We start from the raw sequence: 22,977 nt of genomic DNA, 5'->3' as shown, positions 1-22,977 counted from the left end.
TAAAACTAAGGTTTTGGTTTTCTTGGTTTATTTGTAGTACAATAGATCTTTTTTCTAACCCATCCATAGGTGGATACTCCATCACTCAAAGTCCTTAATCTAAGATTTAAACTTTAATCTAAGAAGTAAATACTGTGCAAGACAGCAAAGGGGAAAAAAGTCTATAATTTGTAGAAAATACAAATTCTTGTGCTAAATTAAATCAGAAGATATACTGTTCTCCATTTTCAGCAGTAGGTGGCAATATGAAACCTTCCACCTGATACTGAGCACACTGCACAAGAGCAAAATTGTGTTTACACTTGGGCTTAAACATAGTTTTATTTTACATTGTTATATTTTCCTCATTTAAAACCACGTATGGGTTTGCCAAATAGATACAGATGGGTGACGAATTGAAGGAAAAACCAACATAAAGGGTATTATTAAGGTGTTGGGCCACCACATGCCGCCAGAACAGCTTCAATGCACCTTGGCATTGATTCTACAAGACTCTGAACTCTACTGGAGGGATGAACATCATTCTTCCAAAAGATATTCCCTCATTTGGTGTTTTGATGATGGTGGTGGAGAGTGCTGTCTAACATGACGGTCTGAAATCTCCCATTGGGGTTTAATTGGGTTGAGATCTGGTGACTGTGAAGGCCATAGCATATGATTTACATAATGTTCATACTGATCAAACCATTCAGTGACCCCTCATGCCCTGTGAATTGGGGCACTGTCATCCTGAAAGAGACCACTCCCATCAGGATAGAAATGTTTCATCATAGGATAAAGGTGATCACTCAGAATGACTTTGTATTGATTTGCAGTGACCCTTCCCTCTAAGGGGACAAGTGGACCCAAACCATGCCAGCAAAATGCCCCCCAAAGCACAACAGAGCCAACAGATCCCCTCACTGTAGGGGTCAAGCATTCAGACCTGTACCGGTTTTTCCTTTAATTTGTCACCCGTCTGTATGTGCTGGACACAGGCAAACATTAGGACTCAGTGTTTGAACTGTGACTATTTTAGATGTTTTACTTTGTCATGTTGTTGTCATAAATGTATCTTGGAAACTCTGGGAAATACAGTAGCATCGTTACTGATTTGACTATCCTAGTGAAATGAAGTTGAAATGATAAAACATAATTGATAAGACTTGGATCACTGCCTGAGGTCAACAGGCCAGTTCCTCCTGGTTGGTCCAAAATCTAATATGAAAATGAGAGGTTCCTATTGGTTGTCCCAACATTTAATTTGGGACCAGAGATCGGATTGGGTGTTCCAAAATGCAATTTAAAAACAACTACAAAATCATAATAAACAGATGACGTTTCTTAAAGGCAAAAAAACCCTACTTGAGGAGCTCAAGATATATAAATGTTTAGCGTCCCATTAAAATAACAAAATATGGACATCCAGTAAATGCTGGCCGTCTCTGTTATCCATTAAACCAACCACTTCAACTCCTCTGATACTGATAAAGAAATTGTTTCCTCCTAAGAGCCAAGTCATATCAAGTACCGCATTACATGTCAGGTTCTCAACAGTGAATATTCAGACTAGCTCGGGTTAAGGACAGATAAACAACATGAAATATTTGTATATTATCTCTGCTGACAAGCTTGTGTTTTCAGACACTATAGCCAATTGTATTATCCATAACATTAGCAAATGACAGGTGCTACATTATATCAGTGATGATATAAAGTTAGTTTACAGAAACAAACAGTAGTCAATGGCGCTCTCTTCTGGACGGTACTTGTTGTTTCTCTGGTTAACTATGAATTCATTTTCAGAACTCTGTCAACAGAATCCAATAAAAACAGTTTGCAGTGAAACACACTACAGCGACTTGGTTTCAGTTGCCAAAGGTGGGCAATTGGAGCACAATTATGTCTGTATCATTGAACATCCATTACATTTTAGATTGCATAATGTAATCCATAATAATATGTGTATATAAGGAAAGTTGTATGTGTATCAGAAATGCAACTCTCAACTGAGACTGGTTTACAGAGGCTGTGACGCCCTGAGATGACGAGCAACACTCTCCCATCATTACATCATACAGTAATATGCTACAACCATGCAAAGACAACACAAAAATTGTGTCCATGTCATATACAGTACCAGTCAAAAGTTTGGAAAGTGTTTGTCCTGCATATTCTGCCCACATAATACAAATTATGGTTGAAAATTACCAAAATGTCAGCAGTCTCACTTTTATAATATTTAGGGATCTTTCATTGCTTGATCTCATTTTTAGGATTTACTTTGTTTCTTGATTTCCCTTTACAATATATTTATCAGATTGTCTTCATTGACTTTTCCAGTGGCATCACTCCCTTTGTAAAGTGTTCAGTGTTTTAAAAGCAACATCGACCGACTGAAGAACCCCAGCACAGCAGCACCAAGATGAAATGTGAAATCCTACCATATGGTACAAAATCAAAGAGTATCAAAGCTTCACACCACAGGATGCCAGACACAAATAAAATTAGTATATACTATCATATCATACTTTATATTTTTAAACTCTTGTTTCCAGCACATTCCTGTTATGGTATGTGCCATCATTTTTTTGGGTTTGCTATAACTGATCAACTCCTTATATGCCAATCACATCTTAAATTGTCTTCCATGCTATGACGAGAATAACTCTTCAGTTTCAAAACAATATTTCATAGATTATTATTGTCTGTCTATGCCTTGGCAATTCTGATCAATTTTGGTGCCACTTTTAAAATTTGCACATGTAATATACTGTTTTTTTTTTTCGTTTTTTTTTTTTTTTAAAACATTTGTCTCTTAAAGAATAATCTCACATTTCTACAAGTTGAAAGCACATGGGTTTAGGACATTTCAGAGGGTACACAATAGAAAGAAATTCCTTCTTAAACATGTTGAGGCAGGTTTTAAAGGAATTATTTTATATGAATTGTCCTTACCCATCACTAGAGGGCACCATTGTTGGAGAAGTTTTAGGCAGTGTGATCTACTAGGAACTGGAAAATAATGTACCAATCCAGCTTTTACTATTCAGACTCATTTAATAAATGTTCTGTGTTATGTTGATGTTATGTTCCCAAAGTGTCTTGTTCATTTAATAAATAAACAAAACTAAATCAGGCTTGTGTCATCTGAGGGGAAGACATTGTATTTGGGGACTTTGAGCAGCAAAGACAAGGTAATATCATTATTTACTTTAGAATAACTTTTTTTTCTGTCCATATTCACCTCACCATTGTCTTCAATCACTAAAACCAGGCAGATGTACAATAGATGCAGACATGTTTGAATTCTGTGGCAAGAAGTTACCACAAAAAAAGACTTCAACAAACAAGCATACAGCAACGAGGCAATTCAAATACCACTGTCAGCTCTCACAATGACAGGTGCAAACACGTTTCTTAAGCAGGTGTCATCACTATAAACACCACTACTGTGGACTTCCCAGATGACAAAGGGGATTTCAGCAATACAAAAAAACTCATCAGATTTTACCAAGATGTATTTCACACCTGTGAAACAAAAATTCTTCCAACACTCAAACCTGTACTGACATAACTCACGAGATAAACATTGATATAAGCTGTCATCAAGCAATAAAGACATCACTGTCAAACAATGCGCCATGTAAAACAGGAAAATGCAAAATTCCAAGGAACAATCACTGATTGCTGATGGAAATGCAAAATTTGTTCAATGTATTCATCATGTTGGCTATAAGTTACTGCAAGGAAAATTCATTTTGTGTTGATTTTGGCGGACCCTGTGGACAAAAGTTGTAGTGTTGAGTGAAGACTGCATTTCCCATGAGCGTGTTGTGAAGATCTTGGCTAGTGCATGAATTTGTTTTGGAAGCAAGTGAAAGAAAGACAAGTAAACCTTGTTTTAGTATTGTTCATTACACCTAGGTTACATGTAAGGCTGCATTAACACCAAATCTGTCAATGAAATGAGTTGGGAAGCCGACAAGTCTAACGTTACTTTTAATGTTATCAGATGAAGAGAAATGTCCCCCCCTTGTCCTAGTAATGTCTTTATACTCACTCATGCTACAATGATACATGTAATGTAAACATCGGCTCTTCTGCGTACCGTAAATCATTTTGTCTGATTCCACAGGGAATCTGACCCGGTGGCAGAATTTAGAATAACTATATAGAGAAAAACAATCCTCTTGCTGATGGTCTTGTTTGCTTATGTGGGTCATATAGAAGCATCAGCATCAAATTGAGACTGTTTCATAACCAGTTAAAAACTCCTTGTAGATGCTTTTATTTCTTTATTGATCTGATCAAGAAACACTAGTGTATGAACACAAATGTCCTTCACATGTTTTCCTGACTTCAGAATGTGCTGATACAAGAACATCCAGAGAGCTGAGGTCATGATCAGTTCAGAAGTTGAAGTTGATCTGATTGGAATAACTTGTTGATCTTTAATAAAGTACATGGTTGCTGTCCTCACATGTATTATTGTTCTCAATGTTTTGCTGATGTTACATCCACCCTACTTAAGGCTTGACACACATCATATGATTTGTCAGCTTATAATACATAAAATGATCAAGATACAAATGGCCTTTTTCATAACTATTGGGAATACTACCTTTTTACCCTAAATTCTTTTGGGGGAAACAAATTCATCGACATTAACTATGTGAAGAAAATCACCCTGAAATTCAGTGTCAGATAAGCCCACCTGCTCTTCCTCTCAAGTAGTAAAATGAATTGTAATCATAAATCATAGTTTTAAGAGCTTGTTTTCTAGTCAGTCTGCCACTTTATGTAGCAAGCTGCGCCAATATCCCAGTACAGTAAGTATGAACCTTATATCATGTGGTGTTATTGTGATTAACAAAGATGCCACCATGATTATAACTGCCTCATATCACCGTGCCAATAATTGGCTGGAGCCAATCTCAGCTGACACGGGGCAAGAGGTGAGGTAGAGTCGACCGGAGTGGTCGCCAGTCAATCAAAGGGCTTATACACAGAGACAACCATTCATACTCACATTCATACCTATGGGCGATTTAAAGTTGCCAGTTAAGCTATACTGCATGTTTTTGGTTTGTGAGAGGAAGCTGGAGCACCCAGAGGAAACCCATGCAGGCACGGAAAGAACACGCAAACTCCACGTAGAAAGACCCACCCAGCCAGGCAGCCGGCGTGGTCAAACAAAGAACCTTCTTGCTGTAAGGTGACAGTGCTAACCACTGCAACACTGTGCATATTTAAATATACTGATGACTATACAAACAATTTTGTTTTATTTGTTTATGCCCATTTTAATTTCTGAAGTTCTCAACATTAAAATCTACAACTGCTTAATAGTCAAGTCAAGTCAATTTTCTTTATAACACCAAATCACAACAGAGGTTATCTCAGGGTACTTTTCCACATAGAGCAGGTCTAGAATGTACTCTTTAAGTGTTAATTTTATAGTGTTGAGTCACTCCAGTCATTTAATCTTTCATCTTCATCATTAAAAACAAAACAAAACAAAACTTGATGGTACACTGCTGGAGCAAAATTTTGTACTGCACTGTGGAATTGCCTTCTTCACACCTGAAACCACATTGTGCTGAATGTCTGCAACCCAAGCAGCTGTGTTGCACAAATGAGTATGAGTACACAGCCAAACAGCTGTGTGGCTGGTAAACGTATTCATGAGACCATGAAACCATTATGACTCTCTCGTGGTCACTATCCTATCGTGTGTAGCAAAGGGTAGCATAAAATGTGTAACACATAAACCAAAACCGAACCATGTCTGCAAAAGGAGGACTGACAGGAGTCTCACAGTGTATCACAGTCAGCTGTGGGGCTGCTGGTTGCTCATCTCACATTCATTCTGTAGTCTAAACATTGACTGCTATGTTGGAGGAAATTTACAGTTCAGACCGCAAGTATTTGGGCAGTTACACAATTTGGGTTTTTTACATTTAACATATAGTAATGGATACTATATTCATATAATCATTTGTATGATGAAGAAAAACCCCTTCATGACTGCACAAAAGTCAAGAATGCTCAAGATATATGCGTACATGTTTCCTTGTCAACAATCAAGACAGGACTTAATGACCAGAATCTCCGAGGATTAACCACAAGATGCAGACCCCTAATAAGCCTCAAAAACAAAAGCCAGGTTGCAACTGACAAAAACATATAAAACTAAACTATTCTGGAACAAATTCTTGTTCTGTGGACTGGTGAAACAAAAATCAAACTGTATGAAAATGATGGAAAGACGAAAGCGTGGCGACAAAAAGGAACAGCTCATGATCCAAAGCAAAGCACCTCATCTGTCAAACATGGTAGTATTTTTGTTACAGCTTGGGCATGTACAGCGGCCAGTGGAACTGGCACACTGAGCAGTCTGTGTGCTCACTTTCAGCCAAATGCATCAAAACTCATCAGACAACATTTCGACGATCCTAAACACACTGCCAAAGCAACCAAAGAGCTTTTCGGGGTGTAATATTGTCGACCGGCCGAGTCAATCACCTGATCACAGTCCGATTAAGCTGCATTCCACTCATTGAAGACTAGTCTAATGGCAGAGAGAGCCCACAACAAGCAAGAGCTGATGGTGGCTGCAGTGAAGGCCTGGGAGAGCATCACCAGGGAGGATACAAAGCATCTGCTGATGTCTATGCGTCCAATACTTCAGGCAGTCACTGACTACAAAGGATTTTCCACAAAATATTAAATATGATGATTTTGTTTGACTTCACGTGTATCTGAACGTTTGAACCCCAAAACTTTAGGCACTATGTGTTAAAAGGGCTATACCTCACACACAGTTCTTTCTATATTGATGTAAACCTACTCAAATTAAAACTGACAATTTAATATTTTTCCCCCAGTTTCAGACAATCCATCCTCCATTTAACATCACATGTAACAAGACTGTTTAAACAGACTGAGTGGCCTTGCAATAGTAGTATTTTGTTTTTGTTTGTGGTATTTTTTTGTACTAGAAATACAGACTGCTGACTAGTTATTTCCTCTAACCCTAACCATTTTGGAGTTTTCAGGTGCAACTTATGTTGTGATGAGACATTCTTTGAGATGTGCTGGGTATGCCAGGGATCCCCTATCTAATCTCACTTAGTATTAGTTATTAGTAATCATGATAACAATCATATCCAATAATCATGATAATGATCCAAATAGGGAATGTTCTGTAGGTACTTCAAAGCAAGGAACAGATCTTGAGATAAAGTTACAAAACCCACCACATAACGACTATTTCCACCAACACACAAATAACAATTATGATTTCTTTCATCCGGGGCACATTTTTGCAGAGATGTGGAAGTGAGAGAACTTTATTAAAGTGCAGAAACGTGGTTCTCTACTGAAACCTGGTTAAGTGGACAGTTTTTAATAATTATTTTTTCTCCTGCCACAGATTGCAGTTGTACGAAAACATTTTATAAATAAACTCAGTGAAACCAACAAGCAGTGATTTGAATGAAAAATAAATACATTTAAAAAAAAATTACTTGACCAGAAGGTAAATGATTATAACAATTTAACATCCACACTGTATTTTATCTCCCAACTTTCAACATCATTTGAACCAGACTGTAACTGCCTCTGTTCAACTTGATCAAATCAGTTGTCACACCCAATCATATCTAGAATCAGTTTGATAAGTGTAATGTGTGTCCCTGTCTTAACTCTTCATCACAGAGTCTTTGGTGTTTGACAGATACCTGCCCCGCTGTTTTGTTGTGGTGAGACATGCATTTATGATTTTGTGTCACAGACCCCTCTGTAGTACTCTGTAGTACAGGATATTGCCCTGCCCCAGTGTCTCTGCAACTCTAAGACTGTGTGCTTTCTGGGTGTCAAGGACTGCAGCAAAATCTGATTTCTCTGACCTGATCTTGTTTCTACTGGACACCAGCCTTAAAGTCATCATCTCTGGCCCTCTCAAGTTCAAGTTCTTCCCACTCACTTCACACTGAGTGTTCTCGGCCAGACCCTTCCTTTTTGCATGTGACGTTGGTGTCCACCTCAGCAAAATAGGTTCTGACTTCCTGCTAGATAATATCTACACCTGTTTTGCCCCCTGATACTCCACTGCGGTAGGGAAGTGTTCTACTCAGGTAACCGCATCTCTGGTTAATTGTGCTTCCAAACACCTTCTGCCTCCTACCACATTCCTGTCATATCTACCTCTGCATGGTAGCCCCTCCCAGTGTACACACAGTGACCTCCACCACAACATATCTGTCTTACGTAATAGAACTCAAGCAAGTGCCTACACTGTACATCAAAGAAGTAAGGCTAGGACAAAAAACTTAATGCAAATCAGTTTGAAGAAGCTTGATTCTACACCTTCCATGTCCTCCTCGGATGATCTGAAGTTTACATTATTGAACATAAGATCACTCTTTAGTAAGAGATTTTATATAAGTGATTTTATTTCTCAATATGATCTACAGTTTCTATTTCTTAGTGAATGTTGGCTCTTGTCCACTGCTTCAGCAACAGTTACTGAGACTTCTCCCTCACACTATAGTTTTTTTATTTTCTGCTAAACAAGGCAAGAAAGGGGGTGGAATAGCAACCATCTTTTCTGACTTGGTCAAAGATTTCTCATCCTTTGAATATTTTGCCATGTTTATTAGAACCTAACAACACAATATTGCATTAACCATCTATAGACCCCCGAAGCACAATACTAATTTTCTGTCCGAGTTTTCTGAATTTCTGTCAGTTGCTCTTGACAAATACTGGGTGATTTCAACTTGCATGTAAATGACTGTTCAGATTCTAGAGCAGTGGAATTTATAGACCTTGTTACTAGTCTAGACTTAACCCAAAATATAAAGAATGACACGAGTAGAGATGTTGATGTTTCATCTGTTTTACAGTTTCCAGTTTCTGATCACTCCTGTGTCTTTTCTGAAGTTTCTCTCTGCACTCCAACTAAGCGTTTAAAGCCTCGCACATATACTTATTGCTGTATTAACACTACTGCTAGGTAAATACTGGCTGAGTGTTTACTTGATATATACTTGACTCCTGTAGTGCAAATTCTGATTACCTTAATAATCCCACAGACAATCTGAATCATGCCTTGCTCAAAACGCTTGTTTCTGTTGCTCCTCTTACAACCAGAAAACATACTCAGATTAAATCAGCGAAATGGTTTTCAGATGACACCTGTGCACTCAAAAAGATTTATAGAAAGCTGGAGCACAGGTGGCGTATGACAAAACAAGAGAGTTATCACCTTGCCTGCGTTGAGAGTTTTAAGAGGTATAAATGTGCACTTTCAGCTGTTAGGACTGCATATTTCTTTCACTTAATAAATAATTAACATTAATAAAAATAATCCACAGTTTCTGTTTGATACTGTTGCTAAACTCACACAGAATATCCCTGCCGATAGCTCTTCATATATTGCTGATAATTTTCTGAAATTCTTCACATGTAAGATTGACTCAATTAGAGATAAAATCACTGGTCCACGCAGCTTTTAAAACTGCCATTATTAAACTGCTGCTTAAAAAAACAAGTATTGATCTGCAAATTCTTAACAATTATAGACCAATTTCCAATCTTCCTTTTATGTCAAAATTACTTGAGAGAGTAGTTGCTGATGACCTTACTGCCTACTTATCCAACAACAATCTTTTTGATAAATTTCAATCTGGCTTACAGTCCTGTCATTCTACTAAAACTGCCTTGACCTAAGTAGTCAATGACCTACTAATTACCTTTGATTCTGACCTAACATCGTTACTGCTTTTTGACTTGAGACTTGAGTGCAGCTTTTGATACCATAGACCATAGCATACTTCTAGACTTGGAGAAGCATATTGGTATCCAGGGGACGATGCTTTCATGGTTTCATTCATATTTATCAAATAGAACTCAACAAAGTTTGGTGTACCCCAGGGATTGGTTCTTGGCCGTATGCTTTTTTCTATCTTCATGCTTCCCCTTGGTGACATCACTTGCAAATATGGTATTAATTTTCATTGCTATATTGACGATATACAGCTATATGTACCTGTAAAGCCAAATGACCCTTCCCAACTCCTAAATTTAGAGACATATCGACCAGAAATTTTTAAAAATGGATGGATATGAACTTTTTGTTGCTAAATGCTGATAAAACAGAGCTATTAGTTATTGGACCAACCAAATATGAGCATTTGTATGAGAATTTGAGGGTGAACATTGATGGCTGTATCATTTCTGAAAGCTCGACCATCAAAAACCTTGGCATGATTTTTAATTCTCGTCTGACATTCCAATCTCGTATCTAGGCTATTACCAAGACAGCATTTTTTCATCTTAGTAATATTGCCAAAATCCAAACTACTCTATCATCGTGTGATGCTGAAACCTTAATCCATACATTTGTATCTTCCAGACTTGATTACTTTAAATAAAATTGATGGATTACCACTGACGTGTAAATGAGCTAAGCAGTTAGCCCTGACTGCTTCAGCTGTATTAATAAGGAATAATAAGGTACACCCATGCAGGGTGTACAATGAATTAATCATCACCTTCAAGGTCTTAGCATTTATTGCCCTTTTTCCAAAAACAGATCTGGGATTATCTCTCTGACCGAAATTGTCTAAATTGGTGGTGATGAATCAGTCTGTCCAGTAAAATCAAATCAACTCATTTCACTTTCTGACTCTCCAGAAAAGCTATTGAGGTTTGACTGGGGATGGGACATGTGATTAGCCCTGTCTGGCAAACAGAAGGTCACAATAAAATTTACACGATAAATCAGAATAGATGACTTAAACTCTAGTCTAGTACTCTCAAACCATGCGAGTGCCCAGGAATGGAAACACGTGGCTCTCAGCTACCCAGGATCAGAGTCATAAAGACCAAAAATTATTGCATTATGCATGACAGAAAATGTATAATGTAAACTCTAAAAATTCCCCTTGACTAGGAAAGAATACATCCTCATCTCCTTTAATGACACAAGCTATAATAATAAATACAAATAGATTACAAGTTTGATCATCTTTGCATTACAGCTGACTCAAATGCAACTCAGCAAACCCACTAACTGGGTGTGATACTACGCTGTGGTAGCCTGTCGTAACCAAACTTCCACCGTCTCCACTGACATCACTACTATCACGGAAACCAACGTTTTTAATTTTCTCTTATCCTTTCTGACAGGTGAAATATGGAGAGAGCAGTGACGTTCAGGTTTTGGGACATAAATTCTTTTCTGGTCAGTGTGTAACTTAGATTACACCCACACACAAAGCGTCACAGGAAGTGAAACCTTGATTTTTGCAAAGACCACAAAATTACCTCTCCTTTGTGAGGCACAGTAGAATCCACTATGTTTCTCTGAAAATAAATGAATACATTGTTTTCAATTACCATTTTCCATAAGCGTTTGATTGTAAGACATTTTCTTTTAATGCAGTTAGCAATACGTGCAAAGATGGGACCAACTGTTTGAAGTTTGTTATTCTTTAACTTTATTGCTGTCTCCCAGCCACAAATATCACACACAGTTTCACTAATTTAGAGAAAACAGGAGAATGTTTCAAACATGATGTGGTTAGCTGTCATAAACTGCAGCTAAAATTTTGCTTAATTCATGGTAGAGCTAAAACAATAAGTCAAAGTGAATATCTTTGGACTGCTGATCAGAGAAACACAAGAAAGACATCACAAGATGAAATACATCACCTTGGACTCAGAAAATTTTAAAAAGTCTTTAAAAAGCCAGTTTACACCAAATATTCGAGACGAGACAAAAATGTTTTAGAACGTTGCAGGGAATAGTTGCAGCGGTGTAAACTGGCCCGTCTCAGCTCAACTCAAGCCGGCTGGTAGCGTCGCCTGTGACTGGGTCAGAGTATCTCCAAAATGGCAGGTTTTGTTGAGTGTCAATAAAAATGGATTTTTCATATGTGTAAATATTATATACTTATAAGTATATAATATGGTGGACTCATACATATATGTTAGTTGTGTTGCTTGCTATTTTACTTTGATGTTGACTGGTGCTTTACAGAGTTCTTATCAGTATGAAAGTGAGCATCATGCCAGCGTTGGTTTCCTCTATTTATTTATTTTTTTTAAAAATGAACAGCTTGCAAGACCACAAACTTGTTTCATGACTCTCATTTCATGTTTTTTTGGTTTGGTGTTAGCTGGGGCAGAAATGGTCCGATCAGTCCAATCAGTGGAGGGCCCACCTCACAACTTACAGGATACAAAGGATCTGCCGCTAACATCTTGGGACACCTTCAAATGTCTTGTGGAGTCCATGCCTCAATGGGTCAGAGCTGTTTTGGCAGCATGAAGGGGACCTACACAATATTAGGTAGGTGGTTTTAATGTTGTTGGTTGTCATCAAATATAATGCAAATAAGAGTAATATTATGATTGTCAGAAGTAGGGAAGACAGAAAATTAGTGTTTCCTGATTTCTTCCTGCATTGCATTGCCCTTAAAGTGTGTAATGACGCTAAATGTTTAGGCCATTACATAACCAATGATCTCACAGAACAGAATGACGTTTACAGACAGCATCAAAAGTTGTACACACAAGCAAACATGTTGGCTCGTAAATTTAGTATGTGCTCAGTGACTGTGAAGACCTCTCTTTTTAAAGCTTTTTATAGCACTTTACTATAGAAAAGGCTGGATGCAGAGACTCAATGCAGCTTATAATGACAGGATGAGGCTGCTGCTTAAAGCTCCAAGAAGCTGCAACACATGCCAAATGTTTGTTAATGTTGGTTTACCCACGTGCTCCGCTGTAATACAAAATCTTATATATATATATATATATATGTTGATGTATGTGTAGGTTATCTGATTCTACAAACGGCAATTTTTCAGCCTTAACCAACCCCAAACTGAGTTCCGTCAGCTTCTCATCTAGAACGTGGAACCATCAGTGTTTCAGCCTGTATGCAAATGTCTGATCATTATTGTGCTGGACCCCCTATGAACAAGAGGAAGTTCCCAAACATGGACAACATGATTTACATGCCTTGTACTATGGGTGTTTTTGTGCTTGTGGTAAAAGTGACTCTTTTCTAGAGCTCTTGAACTTTCAAAAAAAAAAAAAAAAAAAAAAAATGCATGCTGTCCCTGTCATGAAGGGTTTCCAGTGATTTATCTGGCTATCTCACACTATCATAATCCACCACGCTCAAGCATTAACATTTTATGAGACATCTGTTGATGATAGTTCCCTTTAAAGTAATTTGTTGAGCTAAGTCAGAGAAAGTTCTTAGAAGGCTAGAAAGTAGGGTTACTTGTGGGATACGGAAGATTTTTATGACCAATTTGAGATTGAATAATACATAATAATTCATATGTTTTCTTAGGATTATGGTTACAAACCTGCAACACTGCCATCTCAGTGAACATAAAGGCATATAGAAACAGGAAATCTGCACAGGGTCAAATTTGAGTTCAACCTCGAATTTTAAATTTAAATTGTGCATCTGCAGCAACATATATTGCAAAAATTGAATTTGGACTTGGTTTATGATTACTTTAGTTTACCCACAAAAAAAAAATAAAAATAAACACAAATGTGATAGAAACGTCAAGAGCATTGTAAATGAAACATATTTGACCAGACTGGAAAGTTAAAAAGGTACTTCCACCTTGATATCAAAAGCTAATCTTTAGTGTGGGCAAGGACTTCAAAGTAAGACACGGAAACAGCAGGGATGCCCCAACATTGCAACAAATTCCATGGATAGAAATTTCCCCACCCTCTTCATTCACGTCAAAATCCAGTCACATTCATTATTATTTGGTGACTCCTGAAGAAACCTCAAAACTGAAACCTAACCGGTGAAGCAATCAAAGACTGAAAGACGGAGAATACCTGATGACAATGTCTAATGTGACAAGGTGTGATAAGCAGAGGTTGTTGACACGGTCATCTCTGTTCTGGGATTCTCGTGGGGAAACCCCAAAACATGTGAGTGTAAAAGAAACCATGCACTTCATTTCTTTTATCATCATACTCCTGTCCATTGTAGTTACTGCTCATTTCAGGTAAATAAAGGCCTCTATTCTTACTGGGATGGCAAAACAAATCTTTTTACCTCCCAAAATAATGTTATGCAACAAGTAAAAAAATATATAAACCAAACCTCCCGTCTTTATTGCTACTGCTCTAAATCCTAAAAGCTGCAGTTCTATAAATGACAGCACATAACTTAATTGGATCACATTTTCTTTGTTGTTTGTTTTGTTTTTGCATTCCAATGGATGCTTTCAGATAGTCTTTTTGTTTTTGAGACAAAATGCCAGTGCCATTTCTGCCCCAGCTAACGCCAAACCAAAAACACATGAAATGAAAGTCATGAAACAAGTTTGTGGTCTTGCAAGCTGTTCATTTTCAAAAAAAATAAATAGAGGAAACCAACACCGGCATGATGCTCACTTTCATACTGATAAGAACTCTGTAAAGCACCAGTCAACATCAAAGTAAAATAGCAAGCAACACAACTAACATATATGTATGAGTCCACCATATTATATACTTATAAGTATATAATACTTATAAGTATATAATACTTATAAGTATATACTTATAAGTATATAATACTTATAAGTATATACTTATAAGTATATAATATTTACACATATGAAAAATCCATTTTTATTGACAAAGGAATGACAATCAAGAAACATCAGTTAAAAATGATCCGTTCAAATGGTTGAACTTTTTAGTAATCATTATCAGAAAGGGAACTCTTGTGCCCACCTGATGTTTTCTGACTTTGGGTTTTCACCATGCAGTTGATGAGGGAAAAATGCTACATGATTAATAGGAAAAAAAAAAAATCTTACAAGAGCACACCTTTCACTCCACCCCACTCATTTTCTCTGCTGCTCCTATAAATAAGCAAAGAAACAAAAGGGAGACACAATCTGAGCTATTGGAGATCTTCACAGGAAAGTGAAATCAAGCTTTTTAAGAACTTCAACATGGAGCACTGTTTCAGAATCGCCCTGGGGATGTTGTTTCTTGTAGGGTATCTTCAAGCAAAACCTGTCACCACCCCGTCCACTATCCTCATCTCCGACCTGCGCATCGATGATCTACAAGAAAAAGTCTCATGTGTAAGTTATTTTATGATAAAAGGCATCTTAGTCTAACAAACATTTAAGCCTATGTTGGTAGAAACTATTTGGAAATCCTATACTCTTTTTACTGTAAACGTTTTGATTATTTGATTTTACAATAAGAACTCTGCGTTGCATTTTATGTATCAATAGAAAGTTTTCTATTATAGTTATCACTATCATCCTGTCAAGATCAGGTGTTCCAAGAAAGGAAATGCTTGAACTGAAATTTATGAGTAAAAATGTCTTTTCTCCATTTTGTTGTAGGAATCCAACATGACATTCGTTTCTCCAACAAATGTGGAGGTAAGGGATCACTGCAAATCAAGCACACATTCAGGATGTTAATGCAGCTTTCACAGATAGCAGCAACCAAGCCTGACCTCAAGGCTCTACAACTATGTTTACATCACCAGCAGAGACTTCTCTCTCTCATGTTGGCTTTTGTTCGCAATCCCAGTGCCTACCACAAGGGGGTGAAGATTTATTTTCTCAATATTGATATTTTTCTTAAATATTTTTGCAGGCGATTAAGAGATTTAATTCCCACTTTCTTAAACTAAACTCTACTGTACAGTAAATCTTACAATAACACATTATACCTGTAATCAGCTTTTAACATTGATGGCAACGTCAATTAATTTCGATTAAACTTTTCACTGACTTTTGGTTGACAATTTGGTTGATTTTCATCATTGGACTAAAGTGTAACCCAAAGAATTGCTATGTCTTTGGCAGAGAGACTGCTTTGCTGCAGCCTTGGAGCACTTCAGTAAAGGCCTGAAAGACGCCCAGACGACGTGTGAAGATGATGACGATTATATCAGCGACAGTTTGGACACTTTGAGCTTCATAAAAGTGAGTACTGGCAGTGTTTTATTGTTTAATAAATGATTTCACTAAGATTTGAGCTCCTCACTCAAAATGCATGATCCAATACTAAACCGGCCTCCTCTCCTCAGATCAAGCCAAGGTCTCAAGAGTGCAAGTGGGAATCCCGTAAGGAGTTTAAAGAGTTCGTGGGGGACTTAGAAACGGTGGCTCAAAAAATCAACCAACTCACGCTGACGCAGGGACGCTGACCCAAAAAGATGTTTCCTCTACTTTGTCACTATTTAATATTACACACTGCAAAAATGTAATGTTGTCTCTCCAAGTAAGAGTTAAGAAACACTGAAAAAAGTTCTCATACTATATTTATATATTTATTTATTTATTATGCAATTGATGTACCACATCCAATTTACATAATGTTTAAATTTGCTAATAAAATGTGAATAAATGCAACTGTGAGGCATGATTTTTGTGTTAACTAATGTTGCAACTACTGCTCACTTTCTGGTGTATGTGGTGACCCGCATACATGTCACCATGGTTACAAAAAGTTCTCATGTAAACACAGGCCATACATGACTTATATAGATTGTGAATTCGCTTTTCTTAACATGATGATCAGCAGATGGATTTCACAGTAGATTAGCTCTTGAATTTGTGTTAAAATGACATCAACTATCATAAAATCTTGTGTTCATCAGCTCAAACAAGCTGGGAAAAGGCACCAGAGTTCATTTGAACCTAACAAAACAGATTAGGTGAGAAAGCACCCCAGAAGCACGTACTTGAACACTAGTCTTTAGTATTAGTTTAGGAATATTATGAGTATTTCTCATTGCATGTTAAGTTTTAAATTTGCTCAAAACGAGTCATGGAAAAGGGCTGTGGAATATGGCATTGGAAATTGTAAAGACTCCGTTAAATGTTACATTTTTTGTACAACACTGAATGCTCATAACTAAATAAGCAAAGTTCGGAAAAAAAAAATCCTTGATATTATGTATTAAGAGTTTAAGACTTAAAGCTCGATTAATTTGCTTTCAGTGGCCTGAAACCTTGAGCAAACAGTCCCAAATTATGCTAAATCCTGATCGGTGCATGGAAGTATCATTGTGACATGTTTTTTTCCAAATGAGCCCTGCCCACTTCAAACCAGGGACAAACACACAGACAAAAGTCCTTTTCATACATTTCATATGTAACATCGCTGGTTTCATCATGCCTTTAAAGTGATAGCTGATAGTCATTTAGATATAGGTGACGTAGGTGGGTTTATGTTAATGTTCCTTACAGCTTTATTCACACATGAATAAGTTGCTACTTTCATTTAATTCATATTAGCTCACTGGTTGTATGTAAAGCACTTAACTGGGTATTCATTTATTCAACAATTGGCATTAATGAAAATTAAATATACTGTATAGAGGGCATGCTAGTCTGACAACTGTGTTTATAAAGAGTTTTTAACCTCTTCTGCTCTAATTGCACCACAAAGGGAAATTTTGTTTTTATAGACTGATCTGATATGATAAGACTGATCTCTGATCTCAGTGTTTCTTTGTTTATTAAACCGATTTTGTGCACAAGAGATTATTGAGATTGTAAATGTATTACAGTAGTTAGAATGTGAAACCAGACATTTCTTTCTCTTTCTCTCTCACTCACTCTCTCAGACATGAGATTGATAAAGTTAATTGCAATCAGATTAAATAAAAAAGTGGTGCATGTCTGACTGGAGCTAAAAACACAAATCCCTTGTATGAAATAACCAAAACTTTTGGCAAATTTATGATTGTGGGCTTTATAAATAAAAAATGACTTAATTTAAAAAAACAAAACACAAACATTGGTCATTTTGTTCAATGACCAATTCTTTAGTTTTGCTCATGTTAAAACTGTAAAACTGATTACGTTCACTTAAAAAAAAAAAAAAAAAGCAGAAAAGTAGTGTGATGTGAGGTCAGGGTGGATGGATGAGAGACTGGAGTTCACAAACAGCTAACATTAGTTTTCATTAATCAGGTTTACCCTCATCATAACCAAGTAGGTGTATTAAAGTCTCCTAATTGTATCATTGTAACAACAAATTGTAATTTTAATAATGTCACAAAAAGGGCGATGGATAGAAAAAATGCTATGATGTGTTATTGTAGAATTGCCCACTTGGCCACTAAAATGAGGACTTATTAGGGTTAAGTGTATTAAGTTTAAATTAATATCCAGAAACTCCATCTTCTGTGTGAATACTGTTTTCCTGGCTTCATATGTGAATTTAACATTGTTCAGACAGATCTATCAGTTAAGCTGCTTAATGACTGTGAGAGTCATCACAGTAATTTTGTATGCTGATGAAATTCACAGATGATGAACATCGGTGGGCCTTGAGAAATCTTACATATTAGGCAATAAAACACTTTTACTACTTTATTAATCTGTAGATTTCAGAAGAAATTTAGATTTAGAAGAAAACAAATGATAACCGACCTCTAAAGTATAACTGCCTTCTCCCACTGTAATACAGAATAAAGTAACAACTGAGTATGTAAAGAATAAAACCTCATAGTCTTTATGATGATAAGTTGATTTGGAATGCCATGATAACATTTAATGTTAATGTTTTATTGTTTTATAGTATAATTACCTGCGTTCAGAAGCAGCAGGAATACACCAGCACATGGTGGAGGTGGTAGGAATACACCCACACATGAAAGTAAAATGGACTATGTGGAAAGACTGAGTGGAAAGACAACTAGGAGCAATGACTGATGATTGCCAATGAGGCAATTAACCAATATAATAAAAGAAAATCCCTCATATCTTCTGTTATTTGAATATAAACTTTGAACTCCTGGATGTCGGTACAACATGCCAAAGATGCAAACAAAGAAGCACATTTATCCCACATGGTATTATTCAACAAACTTTCAGTATTAAAACCAGCATTTCTGTATATATTTCAATATACATATCATTAAATTATATGCTTATATTATGCACTTTTCCACTTATGACCCAAGCTTGCTATCTTTTTCAATATCTTGAAAATTTGGTTTGGTTTTAACACCTCGATGTTGGTTCAGCGGTTGCGAATATTATCCACTGATTAAGGTGTGATCAGTGAATATTCCACTGATCACATCATGGTGAATTACTTATTGGCAGATTTGAACAATCCAGATGTAGCCCACGTTGTGAGTCAATTAGCCAGGACATCTTAAGATGTGTATAGTATTTCAATTATTTTAGTTTTTAGTCTCCTCTTCTTTTTACTCCTGTTCTAAAAAGGTGCTATATACACGAAGTTTGCTTGCTTGCAAAACAGATGCATAAAACTTGCATGAAAATAAGTTCAAAGCACAGTTAAAAGCTAATTTGTGCAGATCAACTTAAGATAACACAAAAACCACCAGGTTTTAACATGTATAAAAATACTGAGTGCTACACATTCATCACAGAGCAAAGAGAGAAAGTGAGAAAAAAAAAAAAACCCTCTGCACCACAGCCAACCTAGTTTCACAAAGAGGCTGAACTTAAAGTCAGAGGGATTTTACCACGTTGTAGTAGCATCATGACAAAAAAAAAAAAAATCCCAAGAGTCACCTAAAGGAAAAAGAATGCTGTATGCATTAGGTGATACACAACTTATTCAGCCCACCCTTTCCACCCAACAGCAATATAAATACAATGCAGCCCAGAGGTTAAGTAAACCAATACAACACTTTCACTAACCAACTTGCTTATTACACTGACAAGCCTTCAAGACTGAATATGGAACACTTTATCAGGATTGCCTTTTGGACTGTTGCTCTCTTTGGTTGTCTTCAAGTAAGATCTGCTGTACTCCCCAGTAACTGGAATTTCGATTCTCTGAGGAATAAGGTCAACTGTGTAAGTAATTTCAAGCTGAATATTGTTTTTCTGCTAAGTGTGCTTCATACTTTCTGCCAGTTGTTAATACAGTTCAATGTTTTCTTCTGTCCAAACAGCCGAGTGATTCAACTTTCTATACTCCAAAAAACGTGAAGGTAAGGGTACATTTTGTTATCTCAAAATTAGACTAAAGCAGTATTTCTAAACTATAGAGAAAGAATATTTGAGATAATAGATAACAGTGAAAAAGTTTTAGATTTACAGTACTTTAAACTATAATAATACATTCCCAGAAATTTCAGTGAGTCGCAAGTAATAATGAAATATTGTATATATATGTACTATCACAAACCAAATATGATGATGATGACAGACTGATCAGATTGTGAATATAAAGTCAGAACAGAAGAAAGTCATATTGGGTACTCCCCAGTATCAAAGAGGCTCATGCTTCAGGTTTAGTTGAGCTTTTCTAAACCACATTTAAAAGGTTCTCTAGTACAGGAAATGAGCTTGGCAGGTGTTGGTACTTCTCACAGCTGTGACAGCTTCTTTTCTCAGTCAGAGCAGTAAAACAAAGCTAAAACATCTTTCTCTTTCACACATAGGAAAACTGCCTTACTACAGCACTGGACTGCGCTATGAGAGAACTTGATGGAACAGCCAGATTCGAATGCGTTGACCGCGATGGACAAATAAATGACACGGTTGAAATTATGATTAAAGAAATCGAGGAATGGAATAAGACCTTCGTAAGTATTTCTTTATTCTGTGTTACCAAATCATGCGCCAATGATTAAAAAAGTGCGATTAACACAACATGAACTTTGCTCAAAAGGACTTAACTGACTTATCGTCTTCTCCCACTAGCCTCTGACAAACTCCAGTGAATGTGCCTGTGAGGGATTGCCTGAAACTTCTTTCCAGGACTTTCTGAAGGAAACGAAATCTTTATTTCAAAAAATAAATGATCAAGAGAAAGGAAAAGCCTCAGGTCAATAAGACAGGGGCAACCTTTATGCTGCAGCTTCAACCTTTGCGCCGCAGCTTCACCATCAGTACAGCGAAATGCTGCAGGAAGTCTATACAGCTACAGTGTACTGCAAAGAATGGAGAACTAAACGTCAGCTGGTAGGAGATGGTGTAATCAGCCACTGGTTCTAAAGCAAACCAACTTTTCAAGAATGTATCAAAGTGTTTTATGTAACCAAGCAACGTCTACACATGTTTGTATTAACACTGCTCTAAAATATTTGCATTTATAACCATGTCACTGTAATATGGAGACAAGGCAAATATTCATATTAAATGTTTTGTTGTTTTTTTTGTTTAAGTACTTATTAATATAATCTTATGTTTTGACAATTACATACAGTACCAGTCAAAAGTTTGGACACTTTCTCACTTAAGTGAATGTGTGTCCAAACTTTTGACCAGTACTGTATATATTTCTGTAATTTCTATAAGAAACTGATGTGAATTGTATTTAAAAGTTCTCAGTACATGTCCAACAATGAGAATGTATTTGATGTAAGTTCTTGTGAAGCTCTAAATTTCTATTTATATATTTATTGTTTATTTAATATGCTGTATTTTGGTGCTCTAAACCTGAAGATATAACTTAATAAATGTTGTCTTAAAGAGTTCTGTGTATTGCCAATATTAATATGTATAAATAATGAAAAACAAGCTGACAGTAGAATGTTTTGAAGGCATGTCCATAGAAGATTACAAATATATTTGTCTGAAAAACTGTTTAGCCCTTGTGTATTAATTGATTAATGCATCTCTGCATTATGTTTTGGATTGACCTACCCATAAAATAAGATACAATACAAATTCTGTCATAGAGACAGATATTACCTCTTAGTATTAGCAGAGATGACATCAATGTGAGAGAGGATTAGGTGTGTGGCCTCTGTAGGCGGCTGAATTTCCTCAACGTTAAGGGCAAATGAAGTAGTCAAGCTGTCCGCAAGTTGTATGGAAAACCAAGTCAGTGATTAGTCATTGACACTGTCAAGTTATTTTAGGAACAATTACAAATTCTGTACAGTCCCATGGCGCTTAGCAGAAAAGTAGGTCAACTTTACTGTTTGTAAGTTGGCAGGTTAGCCAAAATCTAATAGTGGTCAGGTCCTCTCACTCCAGCACTACTTTTAAATCTCATTTTAAGACCCATGCTTTTGTGTCTCCACAATTATTAGCATGACTACATGATTGTTTTTATTATGTCATGTTACACAAATGTACCCATTTATTTCCATTTTAGTAATTTAAATGTATTTTAAATGCCACATTAGCTAATAACAGGCCCTGATTACACTGAGGAAGAGATAGTAGAGGCAGTAGTAGAGTACAGGAAGAGATGGAAACAGATGATCCGCATTGGTGGCCCCTAACAGGAACAGCCGAACGAAGGATTACACTGAAATGGATGTGCAAAGTACAAGCACAGAAAAAGTCAACCTTTTATGATTATGATGAGCATCATTTTTTAATCAGATTTCTGAGTAGCTGCACAGATTCCAGCAGTATGTTTGTGACCTCTGTGACAAAGTAATGACACTTATAAGGCTGCAAACTAACCACTCGGGTTCAAAGGGTTAATGCAAGTAACTTAGTGTAACTCAGTGTAACTTACAAGCACGTTTGAGTCTAAAATGCAACAAAAACCTTATATCTGAACGACATAAAGTGTTGATTGTCATCGTCTTTCACACTTACACTTATGAGCGTTTTCTGAACTACTGCTCATATTGGCAGGATGTCAGTTTGTCAGTGGGTTCCAAAACAACCCATGTGATAATTATATCATAAGACAATTCATGAGTATTTTCTGATCTGCCACCTCTGTGGTTCTGTTTTAAGTTTATTCAACAAAATCTGGGTAAGGTTACAGCATGGTACAGTTAACAAAAGGTCATGCATTGACCAGCTTCAAAGGGCCAATGCAATTATCTTTCCATTAGCCAACTATTGCATGGTTTCAAGTTTCCTTTTGTTGCTAAGTCCCCGTTTTAAGGAGGAAGTAATTCACCTTTTTGTTTATTCAGTGGATGGTTATCATCACCAGTTTTAATTATTTCAACTTTGTTCCAGAATGATAATGTTTTATGTTTTCTCTGTCAGTTTGGCATGACAGGCAGACTTC

General features: G+C 36.6%; 1 protein-coding gene across 3 annotated transcripts in view; it reads right to left on the bottom strand.

The window, feature by feature from the left end:
• adad1 (adenosine deaminase domain containing 1 (testis-specific)) overlaps nucleotides 1-22,977 on the bottom strand; it is a 52,239-nt gene that overhangs the window by 7,060 nt on the left and 22,202 nt on the right. For 2 of the 3 annotated variants that reach the window (XM_067599966.1, XM_067599965.1), the window contains exon 14: nucleotides 14,928-15,095. The exons of the other annotated variant lie outside the window; for it this stretch is intronic. In XM_067599966.1, coding sequence (XP_067456067.1) covers nucleotides 14,943-15,095 — 153 coding nt within the window. In that variant the 3' untranslated portion in view covers nucleotides 14,928-14,942. Of the gene's footprint in view, nucleotides 1-14,927; nucleotides 15,096-22,977 lie in introns of those variants that run through there. 3 annotated transcript variants of the gene reach the window in all.

Source organism: Thunnus thynnus, chromosome 9 (genome assembly GCF_963924715.1).
Source record: "Thunnus thynnus chromosome 9, fThuThy2.1, whole genome shotgun sequence".
Classification (NCBI taxonomy): Eukaryota; Metazoa; Chordata; class Actinopteri; order Scombriformes; family Scombridae; genus Thunnus; species Thunnus thynnus.
This window is presented reverse-complemented; position numbering and strand designations above follow the sequence as displayed.